Source organism: Coregonus clupeaformis, chromosome 15 (assembly GCF_020615455.1).
Source record: "Coregonus clupeaformis isolate EN_2021a chromosome 15, ASM2061545v1, whole genome shotgun sequence".
Lineage (NCBI taxonomy): Eukaryota > Metazoa > Chordata > Actinopteri > Salmoniformes > Salmonidae > Coregonus > Coregonus clupeaformis.
The window spans coordinates 23,739,283-23,758,853 of record NC_059206.1 but is presented as its reverse complement, the minus strand read 5'-3'; the positions used below and the strand labels follow the sequence as shown (position 1 = coordinate 23,758,853).

Here is a 19,571-nt window from a genome sequence, read left to right as displayed (position 1 = left end):
ACATGAAACTGTAACTGCAACATTTAACTAACACAGCAACATGAAACTAACTGTAACATTTAACTAACACAGCAACATGAAAATGTAACTGTAACATTTAACTAACACAGCAACATGAAACTAACTGCAACATTTAACTAACACAGCAACATGAAACTAACTGCAACATTTAACTAACACAGCAACATGAAACTGTAACATTTAACTAACACAGCAACATGAAACTGTAACTGTAACATTTAACTAACACAGCAACATGAAACTAACTGTAACATTTAACTAACACAGCAACATGAAACTGTAACTGTAACATTTAACTAACACAGCAACATGAAACTGTAACTGTAACATTTAACTAACACAGCAACATGAAACTGTAACTGTAACATTTAACTAACACAGCAACATGAAACTGTAACTGTAACATTTAACTAACACAGCAACATGAAACTGTAACTGTAACATTTAACTAACACAGCAACATGAAACTGTAACTGTAACATTTAACTAACACAGCAACATGAAACTGTAACTGTAACATTTAACTAACACAGCAACATGAAACTAACTGCAACATTTAACTAACACAGCAACATGAAACTGTAACTGCAACATTTAACTAACACAGCAACATGAAACTAACTGCAACATTTAACTAACACAGCAACATGAAACTAACTGCAACATTTAACTAACACAGCAACATGAAACTAACTGCAACATTTAACTAACACAGCAACATGAAACTGTAACTGCAACATTTAACTAACACAGCAACATGAAACTGTAACTGTAACATTTAACTAACACAGCAACATGAAACTGTAACTGTAACATTTAACTAACACAGCAACATGAAACTGTAACTGCAACATTTAACTAACACAGCAACATGAAACTGTAACTGTAACATTTAACTAACACAGCAACATTAAACTGTAACTGCAACATTTAACTAACACAGCAACATGAAACTAACTGCAACATTTAACTAACACAGCAACATGAAACTGTAACTGCAACATTTAACTAACACAGCAACATGAAACTGTAACTGTAACATTTAACTAACACAGCAACATGAAACTAACTGTAACATTTAACTAACACAGCAACATGAAACTGTAACTGCAACATTTAACTAACACAGCAACATGAAACTGTAACTGCAACATTTAACTAACACAGCAACATGAAACTAACTGCAACATTTAACTAACACAGCAACATGAAACTGTAACTGTAACATTTAACTAACACAGCAACATGAAACTGTAACTGTAACATTTAACTAACACAGCAACATGAAACTGTAACTGCAACATTTAACTAACACAGCAACATGAAACTGTAACTGTAACATTTAACTAACACAGCAACATGAAACTGTAACTGTAACATTTAACTAACACAGCAACATGAAACTGTAACTGCAACATTTAACTAACACAGCAACATGAAACTGTAACTGTAACATTTAACTAACACAGCAACATGAAACTGTAACTGTAACATTTAACTAACACAGCAACATGAAACTGTAACTGCAACATTTAACTAACACAGCAACATGAAACTGCAACTGTAACATTTAACTAACACAGCAACATGAAACTGTAACTGTAACATTTAACTAACACAGCAACATGAAACTGTAACTGTAACATTTAACTAACACAGCAACATGAAAGAAAACTAACTGCAACATTTAACTAACACAGCAACATGAAACTGTAACTGTAACATTTAACTAACACAGCAACATGAAACTGTAACTGCAACATTTAACTAACACAGCAACATGAAACTAACTGCAACATTTAACTAACACAGCAACATGAAACTAACTGCAACATTTAACTAACACAGCAACATGAAACTAACTGCAACATTTAACTAACACAGCAACATGAAACTGTAACTGCAACATTTAACTAACACAGCAACATGAAACTGTAACTGTAACATTTAACTAACACAACAACATGAAACTGTAACTGCAACATTTAACTAACACAGCAACATGAAACTAACTGTAACATTTAACTAACACAGCAACATGAAACTGTAACTGTAACATTTAACTAACACAGCAACATGAAACTAACTGCAACATTTAACTAACACAGCAACATGAAACTGTAACATTTAACTAACACAGCAACATGAAACTGTAACTACAACATTTAACTAACACAGCAACATGAAACTGTAACTGTAACATTTAACTAACACAGCAACATGAAACTAACTGTAACATTTAACTAACACAGCAACATGAAACTGTAACTGCAACATTTAACTAACACAGCAACATGAAACTAACTGCAACATTTAACTAACACAGCAACATGAAACTTAACTGTAACATTTAACTAACACAGCAACATGAAACTGTAACTGTAACATTTAACTAACACAGCAACATGAAACTGTAACTGTAACATTTAACTAACACAGCAACATGAAACTGTAACTGTAACATTTAACTAACACAGCAACATGAAACTGTAACTGTAACATTTAACTAACACAGCAACATGAAACTGTAACTGCAACATTTAACTAACACAGCAACATGAAACTGTAACTGTAACATTTAACTAACACAGCAACATGAAACTGTAACTGCAACATTTAACTAACACAGCAACATGAAACTGTAACTGTAACATTTAACTAACACAGCAACATGAAACTGTAACTGTAACATTTAACTAACACAGCAACATGAAACTGTAACTGTAACATTTAACTAACACAGCAACATGAAACTGTAACTGTAACATTTAACTAACACAGCAACATGAAATGAACTGCAACGCTTAACTAAAACAGAATAACAGCAACATTTAACTAACACAGCAACATGAAACTAACTGCATTTTTAACGACTGTAACAACTCACAGCAACATGAAACTAACTGCAACATTTAACTAACACAGCAACATGAAACTAACTGCAACATTTAACTAACACGGCAAACTGTAACTGCAACATTTAACTAACACAGCAACATGAAACTGTAACTGCAACATTTAACTAACACAGCAACATGAAACTGTAACTGCAACATTTAACTAACACAGCAACATGAAACTGCTAACTGCAACATTTAACTAACACAGCAACATGAAACGTAACTGCAACATTTAACTAACACAGCAACATGAAACTGTAACTGCAACATTTAACTAACACAGCAACACGAAACTAACTGCAACATTTAACTAACACAGCAACATGAAACTAACTGCAACATTTAACTAACACAGCAACATGAACAAACTGTAACATTTAACTAACACAGCAACATGAAACTGTAACTGTAACATTTAACTAACACAGCAACATGAAACTGAAACTGTAACATTTAACTAACACAGCAACATGAAACTGTAACTGTAACATTTAACTAACACAGCAACATGAAACTGTAACTGTAACATTTAACTAACACAGCAACATGAAACTGTAACTGTAACATTTAACTAACACAGCAACATGAAACTGTAACTGCAACATTTAACTAACACAGCAACATGAAACTAACTGCAACATTTAACTAACACAGCAACATGAAACTGTAACTGTAACATTTAACTAACACAGCAACATGAAACTGTAACTGTAACATTTAACTAACACAGCAACATGAAACTGTAACTGCAACATTTAACAACACAGCAACATGAAACTGTAGCTGTAACATTTAACTAAGACAGCCATGAAACTGTAACTGCAACATTTAACTAACACAGCAACATGAAACTGTAACTGTAACATTTAACTAACACAGCAACATGAAACTGTAACTGCAACATTTAACTAACACAGCAACATGAAACTAACTGCAACATCTAACTAACACAGCAACATGAAACTGTAACTGCAACATTTAACTAACACAGCAACATGAAACTGTAACTGTAACATTTAACTAACACAGCAACATGAAACTAACTGTAACATTTAACTAACACAGCAACATGAAACTGTAACTGCAACATTTAACTAACACAGCAACATGAAACTAACTGCAACATTTAACTAACACAGCAACATGAAACTAACTGCAACATTTAACTAACACAGCAACATGAAACTAACTGCAACATTTAACTAACACAGCAACATGAAACTGTAACTGCAACATTTAACTAACACAGCAACATGAAACTAACTGTAACATTTAACTAACACAGCAACATGAAACTGTAACTGTAACATTTAACTAACACAGCAACATGAAACTGTAACTGCAACATTTAACTAACACAGCAACATGAAACTAACTGTAACATTTAACTAACACAGCAACATGAAACTGTAACATTTAACTAACACAGCAACATGAAACTGTAACTGTAACATTTAACTAACACAGCAACATGAAACTGTAACTGCAACATTTAACTAACACAGCAACATGAAACTGTAACATTTAACTAACACAGCAACATGAAACTGTAACTGTAACATTTAACTAACACAGCAACATGAAACTGTAACTGCAACATTTAACTAACACAGCAACATGAAACTGTAACTGTAACATTTAACTAACACAGCAACATGAAACTGTAACTGCAACATTTAACTAACACAGCAACATGAAACTGTAACTGTAACATTTAACTAACACAGCAACATGAAACTGTAACTGTAACATTTAACTAACACAGCAACATGAAACTGTAACTGTAACATTTAACTAACACAGCAACATGAAACTGTAACTGTAACATTTAACTAACACAGCAACATGAAACTGTAACTGTAACATTTAACTAACACAGCAACATGAAACTGTAACTGTAACATTTAACTAACACAGCAACATGAAACTGTAACTGCAACATTTAACTAACACAGCAACATGAAACTAACTGCAACATTTAACTAACACAGCAACATGAAACTGTAACTGTAACATTTAACTAACACAGCAACATGAAACTGTAACTACAACATTTAACTAACACAGCAACATGAAACTAACTGCAACATTTAACTAACACAGCAACATGAAACTAACTGCAACATTTAACTAACACAGCAACATGAAACTAACTGCAACATTTAATTAACACAGCAACATGAAACTGTAACTGCAACATTTAACTAACACAGCAACATGAAACTGTAACTGTAACATTTAACTAACACAGCAACATGAAACTGTAACTGTAACATTTAACTAACACAGCAACATGAAACTAACTGCAACATTTAACTAACACAGCAACATGAAACTAACTGCAACATTTAACTAACACAGCAACATGAAACTGTAACATTTAACTAACACAGCAACATGAAACTGTAACTGCAACATTTAACTAACACAGCAACATGAAACTGTAACTGTAACATTTAACTAACACAGCAACATGAAACTGTAACTGCAACATTTAACTAACACAGCAACATGAAACTGTAACTGTAACATTTAACTAACACAGCAACATGAAACTAACTGTAACATTTAACTAGCACAGCAACATGAAACTGTAACTGCAACATTTAACTAACACAGCAACATGAAACTAACTGTAACATTTAACTAACACAGCAACATGAAACTGTAACTGCAACATTTAACTAACACAGCAACATGAAACTAACTGCAACATTTAACTAACACAGCAACATGAAACTGTAACTGTAACATTTAACTAACACATTAACATGAAACTGTAACTGCAACATTTAACTAACACAGCAACATGAAACTGTAACTGCAACATTTAACTAACACAGCAACATGAAACTGTAACTACAACATTTAACTAACACAGCAACATGAAACTAACTGCAACATTTAACTAACACAGCAACATGAAACTGTAACTGTAACATTTAACACAGCAACATGAAACTGTAACTGTAACATTTAACTAACACAGCAACATGAAACTGTAACTGTAACATTTAACTAACACAGCAACATGAAACTGTAACTGTAACATTTAACTAACACAGCAACATGAAACTGTAACTGTAACATTTAACTAACACAGCAACATGAAACTGTAACTGTAACATTTAACTAACACAGCAACATGAAACTGTAACTACAACATTTAACTAACACAGCAACATGAAACTAACTGTAACATTTAACTAACACAGCAACATGAAACTAACTGCAACATTTAACTAACACAGCAACATGAAACTGTAACATTTAACTAACACAGCAACATGAAACTGTAACATTTAACTAACACAGCAACATGAAACTGTAACATTTAACTAACACAGCAACATAAACTTTTGTACATATTTTGTAAAGTTCTAGAACTTCTATTTAGATGAATGCTGTACCTGAAGCAGGCTCGGAATGATGAATGTGGTAAATAATGTTAAGGGAAAAATTCCTTTTTACATCCTGGTAATTATGACCCACCTTTTCATTGACAACCTGTCAGCGAGGAGAGATGAGGCCTTTAGCTGGAGTTGGGTTGCGTGACTGTCCGAAGTAACACCCTATTCTCTATATAGTGCATTACTTTTGACTGGGGCCCTCTGATTAAAAGTAGTGCACTATATAGGGAATAGGGTATCATTTGGGATGCACTCTTAGTGGTCGGGTTTTGGCAGCGCTGCTGCTTTGGCCATTCGCTTTCAATTCTGGGCCAAGGGTTCATTCATAGCCTGATGAAACGTACATCTATCAAATCAAAATTGGACGTCTTGGAAATGATCTACTAACCAGGATAAACGTACAATGTAGACAGAAATCCTCATGAAGGCTATACAAAGATACATATTATTCTCCATCTGTGCTTTGAAGGTCCAGGTCCCTGCCGTTCTACTTTAAGTTTTAGAGGATCTGAGTGTGTATTTGTGTGAGAGAGATAGAGAAGGAGCGAGACAGCTGTGCTGGATGTGTCATGTGTGCCCACAGTGGGACGTGCCAGATCAATGCAGCAGGCCAGGGTGGGTTAAGTAGCTGGGCAATGGGTCTCAAGCAGGTGGAAGGCAGGCTCCTGGCAGGCTGGCCTCCAGGCCATAGGCGCCCCTCTCATGTGCAGCTGTCCAGGCAGGGCCTGTTGTGGCTGGGGCAAGGATATGTTATAGGGCTGGGGCTGTCATGCCAAGGAATGAGCCAAGTGGGTGACTAACCACAGGCCGTGTGTCCTGGACACAGTGGACAGACCCCTGCAGGTGTTGCTCATGGACTGTGCCATTACCCATCAGGCCCCTCCACAATGATGGGAACCACAACAGACTAGAGATGCTAGCCAGGATAGGGAACATGATATTCTAGAGGCAACTGATAGGACAACAGTCACCAAATGGAACCCTGGGGCTCCACAGAGGTGGAAACAAACAGCTCAAATGACGAGAACTGGTTTTAGGAGGTGGTGATTAACTTTGCCAGTGAGAGTCACAATATTGTGGAGCAAATCTGTTGCCTGCTAGTGCTATCACTGAATGAAATAAGCCTCATGGTTAGAACACAAATCTGTCTCGGTGTGTGACTATTATATGAGCAGGGAAACTGTAAGTAAATTGGGGGCTAATGACTAAATCCGTTTTTGGCAAATGTTCTCCACAAGATTCTCAGTTTGGATAAGCTACTGACCAGTCCTGGGTTCACACCAAGTAATCCAGGATTAGACTATTGGGTTCTGTCCAAATAAATTGTTCATATGCAGCCATTTTGTTGTTGCTGTAATGGGAATTCATATCGTTGCTGTTTTACAGTAAAACAACCATAAGTCACTCTCAGTTGTGATTATGCTACAAAAAGTGTGGAAAGTAATAGGTTTATTCCTCATAGTTTGAAGTGCTTTAAAGAGATTGTAGCCTATTCATCTCAAATTTTGTGTCACTTGGCTCAATTACACATTTATACAGTTCATGATTCATGATAGCAATGCATACTAAGAAAGGTAAGCATGCAAAAATCGGCCAATTTAAGAATGGCATATCAATCGAAATCAAATCAAGCACATCAACTTCCAAAAAGACAATCACAACCTCGGGATTTTATCTTCTACATTTAATTTGGTGCAATTCTTGCATGCCAAATGCACAAACAGCAGAAATTGGTGTCAAGGGAGGAAATCCTCTCACACATGGCACAGTGAGAGACTTTCCCATTACCAACTCCGCCCCTCTCATCTTGTAGCCTACTGTAGCAGCAACTGCGGGTTTCAGAGGGATCACACTTGCTTTAACCATCAGAGCTTAGTAAAATTGTCCTTTCTTACCTGCGCGCCTCATTCAGCCTTTAAAGTCACACTTACCTCCGCCACAATGAGGACATACCTTGCGACGGGACAGTGTTCATTCACTATTTCGGTTGTTTGTGGAATTTTTGTGTCCTTTTCCATCTCTCCGCATGGAGGGCTCTGTGGGCTGACTTGTAATAACCCCTCTCCCGTGGCTCCGCTGCAGGAGTTGGTGCACCGGTCGAGAGTTGTGTTTGAGGGAAAGCTTCAAGAAGAGGGGCGCAAGAGAGATATCAACCGACGAGAGCGGGAAAAGCTTCTCAATCAAAGAGCTGGTGGGATACGGAATGAGAGCGCGGTCCAGAGAATGGAAGGACAAGTTTATTTGTCGTCAGAGTCGGTGCCAAACAGGACGTCAGGGTCGGAACCATACCAGGTTAGGATAAGGGTCCATCAAGTATGGGAAGTAAAAGCGGGGGGCCTCGTGAAGGATTCTGTAGTTTCTATTGTCTGGAACCGGGGTGATAACTGTTTGACGTTGACTAAAGACACAAGATACATGTTCTTCATGGAACCCACAAATGACACCTCGGTGTTCCACGCCGTTTTCCCACCTGTCGAGACGCGGCGAGCTGTCCGAAAGGATGTCAGCAAAGTGCTCTGCCAAGAATGTGGTAAGTGCAGGGTGATAGCCTACTCTCGGCTACTAACTTGTAACTTTCTGCTGGTCCCTTATCTGACAAAATGTAATTTCAAAAGGTCTGTTCAGACAGGGTGTGTGACCCTGTGATGCAAGACCAAACCCCCATCAATTCTAATTTAGGACAATTTTACAACTTTAAAGCATGACATTGACAGCCAAATTGTGTCCATACATTTCACTCGAGGCGAATTGAGGCAGCTGAAGTGAGCTCTGGATGGAGTTAAGTATTGGAACGTAGCCAACCAATGTCATATTGTCATATCCTAAATGTATTTGGTCCCTAAGGGCATGCAGGAATAGGTATGTAGGCATGCAGGAATAGGTATGAAGGCTAAATGGGCGTCATGAGATGAAAAGCCATACGGTGTGAAAGCGGTGTTACAGGCCGGGCTCACCCAGATGTGTCGTGATACCCTCGGGAGCTCTCTACACGCGGTGGTGCTGAATGTTGATTGACAGGGAATTCCTGCTTCCGTTGCTAAGCGGTTGTGTGTGTGTGTGTGTGTGTGTGTGTGTGGGGGGGGTCATTTACATTTGGTTGAGTTAACAACTAATGTGACTTCAACGTCAAATAAACCAAAAATGTCACCCTGCCATTGAATTTAGGTGAAACATTTGTTGGAAAACAATACGAAATTCCATTATGTTCTTGACTTTGCAAATCCAATCAGTGTTCCACATTGATTCAACTTAATCACATTGCATTTTTTGGTTGAGATTATGTGGAAACAAAGTTGATTCAATCAGTTTTTGCCAAGTGGACAGGTAGGCTACATGGACCATTTAGCAGCAAACCTTTTCTGTTTTGTGATAAAAGCTTATTGAGGATGGAAATCTAGCTATGTCATTGGAACAGTTTTTACTGGCCATATTCTGTCTAAGGGGACAATCATATTTTTCCAATTATCGTTATCCCATACAGTTAACTGGTATTCAGGGGCTAAGGGTTCATGCTCTCACTAAATTTTCTCTGACATCGATTTCTCTTTTCCGATAAAATGATACAGCTGTGATATAAGCATAATCTCTTCATCTTTAATCACAGAGGACTTCACTCTGTCTTTCAACCACACCTATTACATATTGCATACTGTCTGCACACTGACACTGTGGTTTTACACGTCACAGAGGAATGACAAACATTCAAGAGTCGACAGACTTTATAATCCATTTTGGTTGACAGCATAATTACCCGGGGGGGGACATGCACTAATGTTATCAGGTTCACAATGATTACCATTACCCATATCCCCAGGGCAGAAAGTGCACTCACTGTTCATGAACAGTGACAGTCGTTTGGGATGCAAAGTCATCCAGTGCCCGTAAAATGCCCAAGATCTATAAACGGGAATGCTTTTGTCATTTTGGAATGAGGGAGGTCCTCCTACACATCCCAGAGGCGGTCCTCTGTGACAAAACACTAATGAGAGAGAATATCATGTCTTTACTCTGCAGCGTCTACTCACTGCTTGACAACGTGTGAGTGGGAAATGACAATTAGAGGACACATTAGTGCACAATTTGAATAGTATTGATTAGAAAAAAATACCAAAAGTATTAATGAAATAACATAGACTAGGTTATATCATGTAGGCTATGTTAGATAAGGTTGCCATTCTCTTGTTGGATTTAACATCAGTTTTTGCCGCCACATCAAATCCTTAATTTCCAAGTAGGCTATTGCTTCATGTACTGTGGGCACACAAATAATTCTTGTAAGGAGCTTTGGGTTGTTCATGAGCTCAATGTTGTGTTTTGTTTTCCTCTCAACTAAACTCAGTACAGTTGCTCAAATATGTTTCATGCCATTGTCTGACACATTCCTTTCCAAGTCCCCATTCCATTAGTTCTCCATGGAGACACAACAATGTACCGTGAGTACAGAGCATTGTAGCCTACATCATCTCTATCCTGTAACTACTGCTAGATGTATTTGTACAGTATGATTAGGCCATCATTGATGAGTACAGATTCTTTGTCTGTTATTGATTGATAAACATGACAACACTTCAGAACAGCCATGCTATACTGAGAGTAGATCAATTGAATGGGTGATAGAGGCTTCCATGATGTGTAAAGAATGGATGTGTGTTCATTCAGGCCACTTGGACCACCATAGCCCTGTATAGTCCATGGTGTTATGCTCACCCTCAGAGTGCCATGAAATAACTAAACTATGCATTTAGCACTTGAGTATTCTGTCATTAAATGTACAGTCTGCAGTATTAACTGCTGTTAATGAGTGATATGTTAATGATATATTGCTTAGCGCCATTTTATGAATTTGAGTGGTTGTATTTCTCCAGCCCCCCATGGCCCATCGCATAGCCTTAAAGCAAATCAAGTGATTTGACTGATTGGCAGATTTTTCTAAAATTCAGGATTGTGGCCTTTTAAGTTTAGTTACAGATGCTAGCTCAGGTCAAACGGTTCCATGAACTCCTCACTTTAAAAGACTTTGAGGTTGGTCTCCTCAGGTAAAGGGACAAATGTCAATTTCCTCCCCAGCCCGAGGGCAGGTGCTACTCTGATGACGTGAGGATGGATCCACCCTGGACAGTAGGGACAGCAGTGGCTCACTGTAGTAAAAGGGTTTCAGGCGGCGAAGCACAGTTTGTCATGAATAGACCATGTGTTCCAACTCCTGAAGCAAAAAAAAAGGATCAAAGTAGAGCTGGACAGTGGGAGGTTTCTATAAAAGTGCTGTATGTGAAGCGTACTGCTCCATTTCTCAATAGACGTCCACACTTCGTTCATTGCTTTTGACCACATTTTCAAAGAATGCATGTCATATGTACCATTCAAATGTATGGTCGGATCACAGTACATGAATACAATGTAGCTACTGAAGTGATTGATAAGCAGATGTTGCTGAGATATTGAAGGCAGTTTTACACGAAAGCACATCCTACTAAATGTCATTCTGGATCTAGATAATGGAACAGGATCAAGTATTGGTTTCCTGATTCAAGACTGGCTATGTGACAGAGACTCTATGTAATGTGTTTAGCTGCAGCACACAGGCCTAGCAGATAACCTCACTGTGTTCATTGTCTGCTGCTGCCTCGGTTTTAGTGGTGATTGTGTTTAGTTGGGGAAAAAAGGGCGTTGGGAGTCGAGATAAACAATGCCTGCAGTCCTGTTGTGAGAACTCTTTTTACGCATCTCAAGGGACAGTAAATGGCTCAGTGTGAAGAACAATTCTTTCAGACTGTGCAACCACACTGCACTAACGTTATTGTAAAGGCAGTTGTATGAGTCCCCTTTCAGGGAGGGAACAATTTGCGCTTCGCAGGGTCTTGGGAAATTCTCGGGAATTGACCATTTAGACCAAATCATGTGGTGTTTCTACTCTTAAAACAATGTTTCGAGGACTGATTGATTGCAGAAAGCCGCGCCTCCCATCGGGAATGACACATTTGGATCTTTCCGACAGTGGACAGTTCCAGCTCATTTGCTTGATAATGGGGACAATGATTTGCAATGGAGCTGTGCTGCTTGAAAGAAAGAAGACTCTTCTAAAAGACCGATAGAACACAGGAGGCTGCTGATGGGAGGACGGCTCATAATAATGGCCGGAACGAATCAATGGAATAGCATCAAACACGTGGAAACCATGTGTTTGATGTATTTAATACCACTCCACTTACTCCGCTCCAGCCATTACCACGAGCCACCAACCTCCTCTGTGATAGAACATGTACTTTGTTCAATCATGTGACTTACTCCTTCACAGATTGAAGAAAATCATTCCCAGAGTGTGGAGGACATTGCTCGAGCTACACAAGCGATGCTGCATTTTATGAAAGACTCCAGGCACCTAGAGCTGGGGTAGTGTTGTAATACAACAGTTGATTTTGGGGGGATTATTAGATAGTCGAGCAATGCTGAAACAATGATTGTATTGTTCTGTTAGGGTAAATAATATCACTGACCCACAAAGTAATTGTAAATCCAGAGTTTATACAGAAAATACATATTGGACTGTTGAAGTGTATACTTATAGGCTTCTGCAGGATTGATTCCCCTAAGAATCTAGGCTAGTTCTCACATAATCAGGAAATAAAACAAAACAAATGCTAGACATTCTGTTTAGAGATACTGTAGCGAGGCCTTAAAAGAGAGAGAGGGAGAAAGATAATTACGTTTTTACGTTTTTCAACAGAACATTGTACTTCTGGCAGCAACATGCTGAACTCAAAACACTGTGAGTACAAACTGTGAGTACAACTCAGGGTATTTTCACATATAGTCCTCTTTAAAATAACGGATCTCAGTCCTCTTTAAAGCAACATCTCAGTCCTCTTTAAAGCCAAAGAACTCTGTTCTCTTTGTATTCACACTGCCCTTGACTTTGAGCTCTTTTGCCAGTTCACTTCACCTATTTTGTGGTCCGAGTCCTCTTTGCAATCACATTGCTATGTTTAGAAAGGAACCAAGATCTTTTTCCAACATTCACTCAATGCACTCTGGGTTTTTACAAAGTGCAGGACAAGCCATTCCATCAGAATGTGTTATCGTACAACTAGATATACCTACTTACATTTTAATAGCTAATAGATTGCATTTAGTTAAAAGATGAGACATAATAATTGTAATCAGAAAATACTATTAACATGTAAATATTATTGGTAACAGAATAAATAGCAGAAGAATAACTGCAGATTAAAGAATGCTGTAATTGAAAATTGTACACCAAATGTAGGCCCCTTTAAGAGCTAGAATCGATTTTGTGCCATATGTTTTGATGCTCACCAAATATTGCTCACACTATTCAAACCCCACAATCAATAATCAGCTTATGAAGCTCTCTTAGCCTATAGTTCACATATTGCAAACAAATAACCATAACAAAAAACTCCACACATGTTTTTCTTTCTGTGCGTCCTTGACAATCGCTAATCAATATAAAAAAAACATCACACATTTTTCCCGCGAACCTGGGGTGTAATCATTAGCCAAACAGTCAACTAAAACAAGAGTTTCTATTGGACAAATTCAGGTAGGTTCCTCCACGTTTTAATTCTGTCTGCTTCCTTTTAAGAAACTTTTTGCAGCTGAAATAAAATAAAATCAAAATCAAGAATTAGCGTAATGAATACGCCCCTACATATCATCTTCTCTCTTTTTGTGGCACCAATGTGAGTGAGGGGTTACGGCAGGGGAAACGGTGTTGCAGTAATCTTGTGTGTGTGTGCGGGAATAATGACTAGTGAACCTGGGGAGCTTTGTTTTCACATTGCCCTAAAAAAGGGAACCGTGGAGTTCAAGCGAACCGAAGTCATACATCCTCTCGAGATGGTCTCATTTTGGTTAGCTTCAGGGGCTCTTTTGAGAGGTCTGAGTTCCTTTGGAGTGTTCACACTGCACAAAAAATTCAGCGAACTGCACTGAGTTCACAAAAATTGGCTGAAAGGGACCAAGTGTGAAAACACCCTTAAAAACCTCTAAAAGTCTAAGGTTTTGGGGGAGGGGGTTCTACTAAGCTAACATATGGAATTGTTTTAAGATGGTCATACCATGGATCATTTAGCTATTTGATTTAGAATTTTAAGGCCCCTGTAGGTATAAAAAATATATATCTAAAAAAGGTATTTGATAAAATATTGAATTTGGCCTTTACTACTATAGCCCATAGAAATGCATTGAATAACACATTCATAAATGGCAAAACAGACAGTCAAAAAATAAACCATAAGGAAGAAGGTTTTGAAGTGTCTGTCCTATATCTGAGAGCTAAGGAAATATTTTTTGGACACATATTTAACCCCTTTTTTTCTCCATTCATTTTTTAAAACCTGTACCGGTTACCTTCAGAGGAGTCCCGTGACACTTCTAGGGGTCATAGAGCAAAACAGAGAACACCATCGTGTTGTGAGAATCTCCCCTTTCCATAGTGGGGTCATATTAGTTTGTAGCCCAAACGATTCGTTTTTGTGAAAAGACCGATTTTCGGGATGTTTAATGGTCTGACAAACACTGCTCTAGCTCGGCCACCTTTCACCGCAGATGTGGAAGGATGACATAGGAGGATGTGGTGGATTGAGACACAGCCCATGCAGATATCTCTAGCTTAAACTGACAGATTCTGATGGGGATTTCTTTATTATGTTAATTAGATTGACACACTGGTGATAGAGAGTGATGTCCTGCACATCTATGACTATTTTTCATGATTTGTCACATGAACTCCCAAATATGAGCTGACAGAATCAAAAAGAAGTCTTCTAAGATCCAACCCAGAGATCATCATAAATCACTCTGACCTATGTTGAGGTTGGGGAAGTAAGCATTTGGACTGAGAGGGCATATATCATTGACAGGTTAGACTGAGAGATAGTTATAATCCCCCCATGTTCTGGGACAGATTATCCCATAATTCCACATTTACACAGAATGGCTCACAATTTGTCCCACATTTGACTATTCAATCCCAATGAAACCTTGCAGTAAAAGTTGCATCCTACAAAAGTGTTGTCAATTGATAAATGGCTAAGCGCTTATGGACCTCTTCTCTTCTAGAATACAGCTTTCTAGGAGTCGGCCACAGCTACTGTGCTGTAGTTAGTTGTTCTTGACAGGGATGCCAATGGGAATGTGAGAATATGACTTTAAAAGCAATATGGGCATGAGAGAAAGCACTCTGAATAATGTGCGGTTATCAACTCTATTTTGTTAGCAACAAAATACAGTTTTTCTAATCAAATGTTCAATTTCAGACATTGCAGCAGATCAGAATGAATTAATCAAATCCAATTTGAGGATAATGCCTAGTACACGGTGAACTGTGGATTTCTGCTGATTCTGGGAAAACGTTGGGACCTATTTAGAGAGCGCTTTCATAATGAGATTAGTTGACTATACATCTGACTTTGTTTTCTGTTGGTATGAATCAGTCTCCAGTATAAACCATTGCCACTGTGTGAAGGAACGTTTGGAGGTATTTTTTGTCATTTTTCATAACATGCAAGTGCTTTAGTATTCTTCATGACACATTGCACATGATGCATTGCAAGGTTTTTAAAGAGCCATATATATAGAGATACAATTTAATACTCTCAAGACCACAGGAGGTTGGTGGCACCTTAATTGGGGAGGACGGGCTCGTGGTAATGGCTGGAGCGGAATTAGTGCAATGGTATCAAACACATGGTTTCTATTTGTTTGATGCCATTCCATTTGCTCCGTTCCAGCCATTATTATGAGCCGTCCTACCCTCAGCAGCCTCCACTACTCAAGACCCTTATGACCCTAGGGAAAATAGTTGCCATCACATTGAACATTGACTGCTAACAGGGATCCAAATGTTCCCTGATGTGGAAGCTTCATATTTTTTAAATCAAAGGCCACTACATTGCCTCATGAAGGTCAAGCCAGCAAAACTTGTATTAGTCTCCAAACTCATCGTGAAAGGTCAATGAGGTGGTAATCTGCGTCTTGATTAACTGGGATGCTCAATATACAGGGATCTCACGACCCCTCAGAATACAAAAATGTTTGTCCTGTTGTTGTTGGTTTTTCTTCCAACAACAGCATCCATCCAGAACAACGCTGAGAGGCTGATCCTTTGTTAGTATAATCCTGAAGCTTTTACTTTGACTTGGATAATGTACTGTACTGTCATCTTTCCACTGTGAACATTGCTCCAGACAGTCCACGTTGGCAATATAAGGTTTCAGTTGTGCCAACGAACAAGGCTTACAATTTGCCAACTAAGACCAAATTGAATTGCGTCTATGGTCATTAGTTTCAACAATGCCCCATACAGTAAGTGGAATCCAAGACAAGTGTTTCAAGCTAAAATGGGCTCATGACACTTTCTGGGTTGATAATTGTTAACCTCGTATTATATAACGGGCACAAAACTATTTTGATCCCTTGATGAGACTCTCTTTGCCCTGTTATGTAATGTTTACATGTCTGGGGCTTACAATAACAAACATGCAGTCCTTTATGCTGAAATCACATTAACAAATGCACTTTGGGATGAAGAATATTTAATCCCATTCTCCATTGTTTCAGATGGGCCGTTTCTGAATGTGCATTTATCTTTTTTCATACCAGGCATATAACATCTAAGTATTATTTTGTCACGTTTATTGTATTTGTTTGATATTCGTTTTGTGAAATGCTGTGTAAAGATATAAAATGTACAAGTGTGTATTATACGTGTGTGTGAATTGGATTTTTTTTTGTTGCATATCCCAACTCCCCCTGAGACACCCTCGGAGAGTGGGGTCACGGCCAGGGTCAGACATTATCAACGGCGACCCTGGAGCTAATTAGGGGTAGGTGCCTTTCTCAAGGGCACATCAACAGATTGTTCACCTTGTCTGCTCGGGGATTCGAGGAAGCAACCTTTCAGGTACTGGCAGGGACGTCATGCACCCCAGAAATCTGAGGGGGCACAAAGTATGTGATGATGGCTGGGGTTGGAGAATTTTGAATTTTTCACACACGAAACAGCTGTTTCCTGCAATCTAGATGCATAGTCATTATGATTAATTCTATAAAAAAAAGACATGTTTATTTGTCTGCATATCTAAGTACAGTGGGGGAAAAAAGTATTTAGTCAGACACCAATTGTGCAAGTTCTCCCACCCAATTTTCATCATAGGTACACGTCAACTATGACAGACAAAATGAGGAAATAAAATCCAGAAAATCACATTGTAGGATTTTTAATGAATTTATTTGCTAATTATGGTGGAAAATAAGTATTTGGTCAATAACAAAAGTTTCTCAATACTTTGTTATATACCCTTTGTTGGCAATGACACAGGTCAAACGTTTTCTGTAAGTCTTCACAAGGTTTTCACACACTGTTGCTGGTATTTTGGCCCATTCCTCCATGCAGATCTCCTCTAGAGCAGTGATGTTTTGGGGCTGTCGCTGGGCAACACGGACTTTCAACTCCCTCCAAAGATTTTCTATGGGGTTGAGATCTGGAGACTGGCTAGGTCACTCCAGGACCTTGAAATGCTTCTTACGAAGCCACTCCTTCGTTGCCCGGGCGGTGTGTTTGGGATCATTGTCATGCTGAAAGACCCAGCCACGTTTCATCTTCAATGCCCTTGCTGATGGAAGGAGGTTTTCACTCAAAATCTCACGATACATGGCCCCATTCATTCTTTCCTTTACACGGATCAGTCGTCCTGGTCCCTTTGCAGAAAAACAGCCCCAAAGCATGATGTTTCCACCCCCATGCTTCACAGTAGGTATGGTGTTCTTTGGATGCAACTCAGCATTCTTTGTCCTCCAAACACGACGAGTTGAGTTTTTACCAAAAAGTTCTATTTTGGTTTCATCTGACCATATGACATTCTCCCAATCCTCTTCTGGATCATCCAAATGCACTCTAGCAAACTTCAGACGGGCCTGGACATGTACTGGCTTAAGCAGGGGGACACGTCTGGCACTGCAGGAGTTGAGTCCCTGGCGGCGTAGTGTGTTACTGATGGTAGGCTTTGTTACTTTGGTCCCAGCTCTCTGCAGGTCATTCACTAGGTCCCCCCGTGTGGTTCTGGGATTTTTGCTCACCGTTCTTGTGATCATTTTGACCCCACGGGGTGAGATCTTGCGTGGAGCCCCAGATCGAGGGAGATTATCAGTGGTCTTGTATGTCTTCCATTTCCTAATAATTGCTCCCACAGTTGATTTCTTCAAACCAAGCTGCTTACCTATTGCAGATTCAGTCTTCCCAGCCTGGTGCAGGTCGACAATTTTGTTTCTGGTGTCCTTTGACAGCTCTTTGGTCTTGGCAATAGTGGAGTTTGGAGTGTGACTGTTTGAGGTTGTGGACAGGTGTCTTTTATACTGATAACAAGTTCAAACAGGTGCCATTAATACAGGTAACGAGTGGAGGACAGAGGAGCCTCTTAAAGAAGAAGTTACAGGTCTGTGAGAGCCAGAAATCTTGCTTGTTTGTAGGTGACCAAATACTTATTTTCCACCATCATTTGCAAATAAATTCATAAAAAATCCTACAATGTGATTTTCTGGATTTTTTTTCCCTCAATTGTCTGTCATAGTTGACGTGTACCTATGATGAAAATTACAGGCCTCTCTCATCTTTTTAAGTGGGAGAACTTGCACAATTGGTGGCTGACTAAATACTTTTTTCCCCCACTGTATATCTCTTGAGCTGTCTGTATCCTCCTGACTGGTGTTTATGTTTTAAATAAACTAAATATGCTTCTCTGCAAAAATCTGGGTAAAAAATTGAAAGGAATTTGAGTCTTATTCAGTACATTTATCAATTGCTTCCTTTTCTAAAGTCTACCAACCATGCCAGCAGATATGCCAGCTAAGATAGTTAGACAAGCTAGCTACTCTAACTTGAGTGATTCTTCTTGGTAGCTAGTTACGAGGTTGGAAGATTGAGAACCTATCTGGGCTAGCTAAAGCCAACTTCACGAAATTGCTAAGTGGCTAGTAGTTAGGGTGTGACAAATGTAAAAAAAAAAAAATCTTAACGTTTAAACTGCAATTTATTTAATAGTTGAAATGATAAGAAAAAAATCGTAAATTGACGTGAATTCACAATTCAGATATGGTCCTCCGTATGAGCGCTAAACGATCGTCACTGGTTACCACAGCCACAAAGTCATAAACCCCGCTTATTTCTACAATTTATCTTCTTAACATTTTAAACCTGAACCTTAACCGCAATGCTAACCTT

General features: G+C 38.6%; 1 protein-coding gene across 3 annotated transcripts in view; it reads left to right on the top strand.

Annotated features, from left to right (window-relative positions):
* The first annotated feature begins 8,189 nt into the window (after positions 1-8,189).
* Positions 8,190-19,571, top strand: part of nrg1 (neuregulin 1) — a 162,465-nt gene continuing 151,083 nt past the window's right edge. For all 3 annotated transcript variants that reach the window (XM_041897447.2, XM_041897445.2, XM_041897446.2), the window contains exon 1: positions 8,190-8,861. In XM_041897447.2, the coding sequence (XP_041753381.2) occupies positions 8,273-8,861 (589 nt within the window). In that variant the 5' untranslated portion in view covers positions 8,190-8,272. The remainder of the gene's footprint in view (positions 8,862-19,571) is intronic.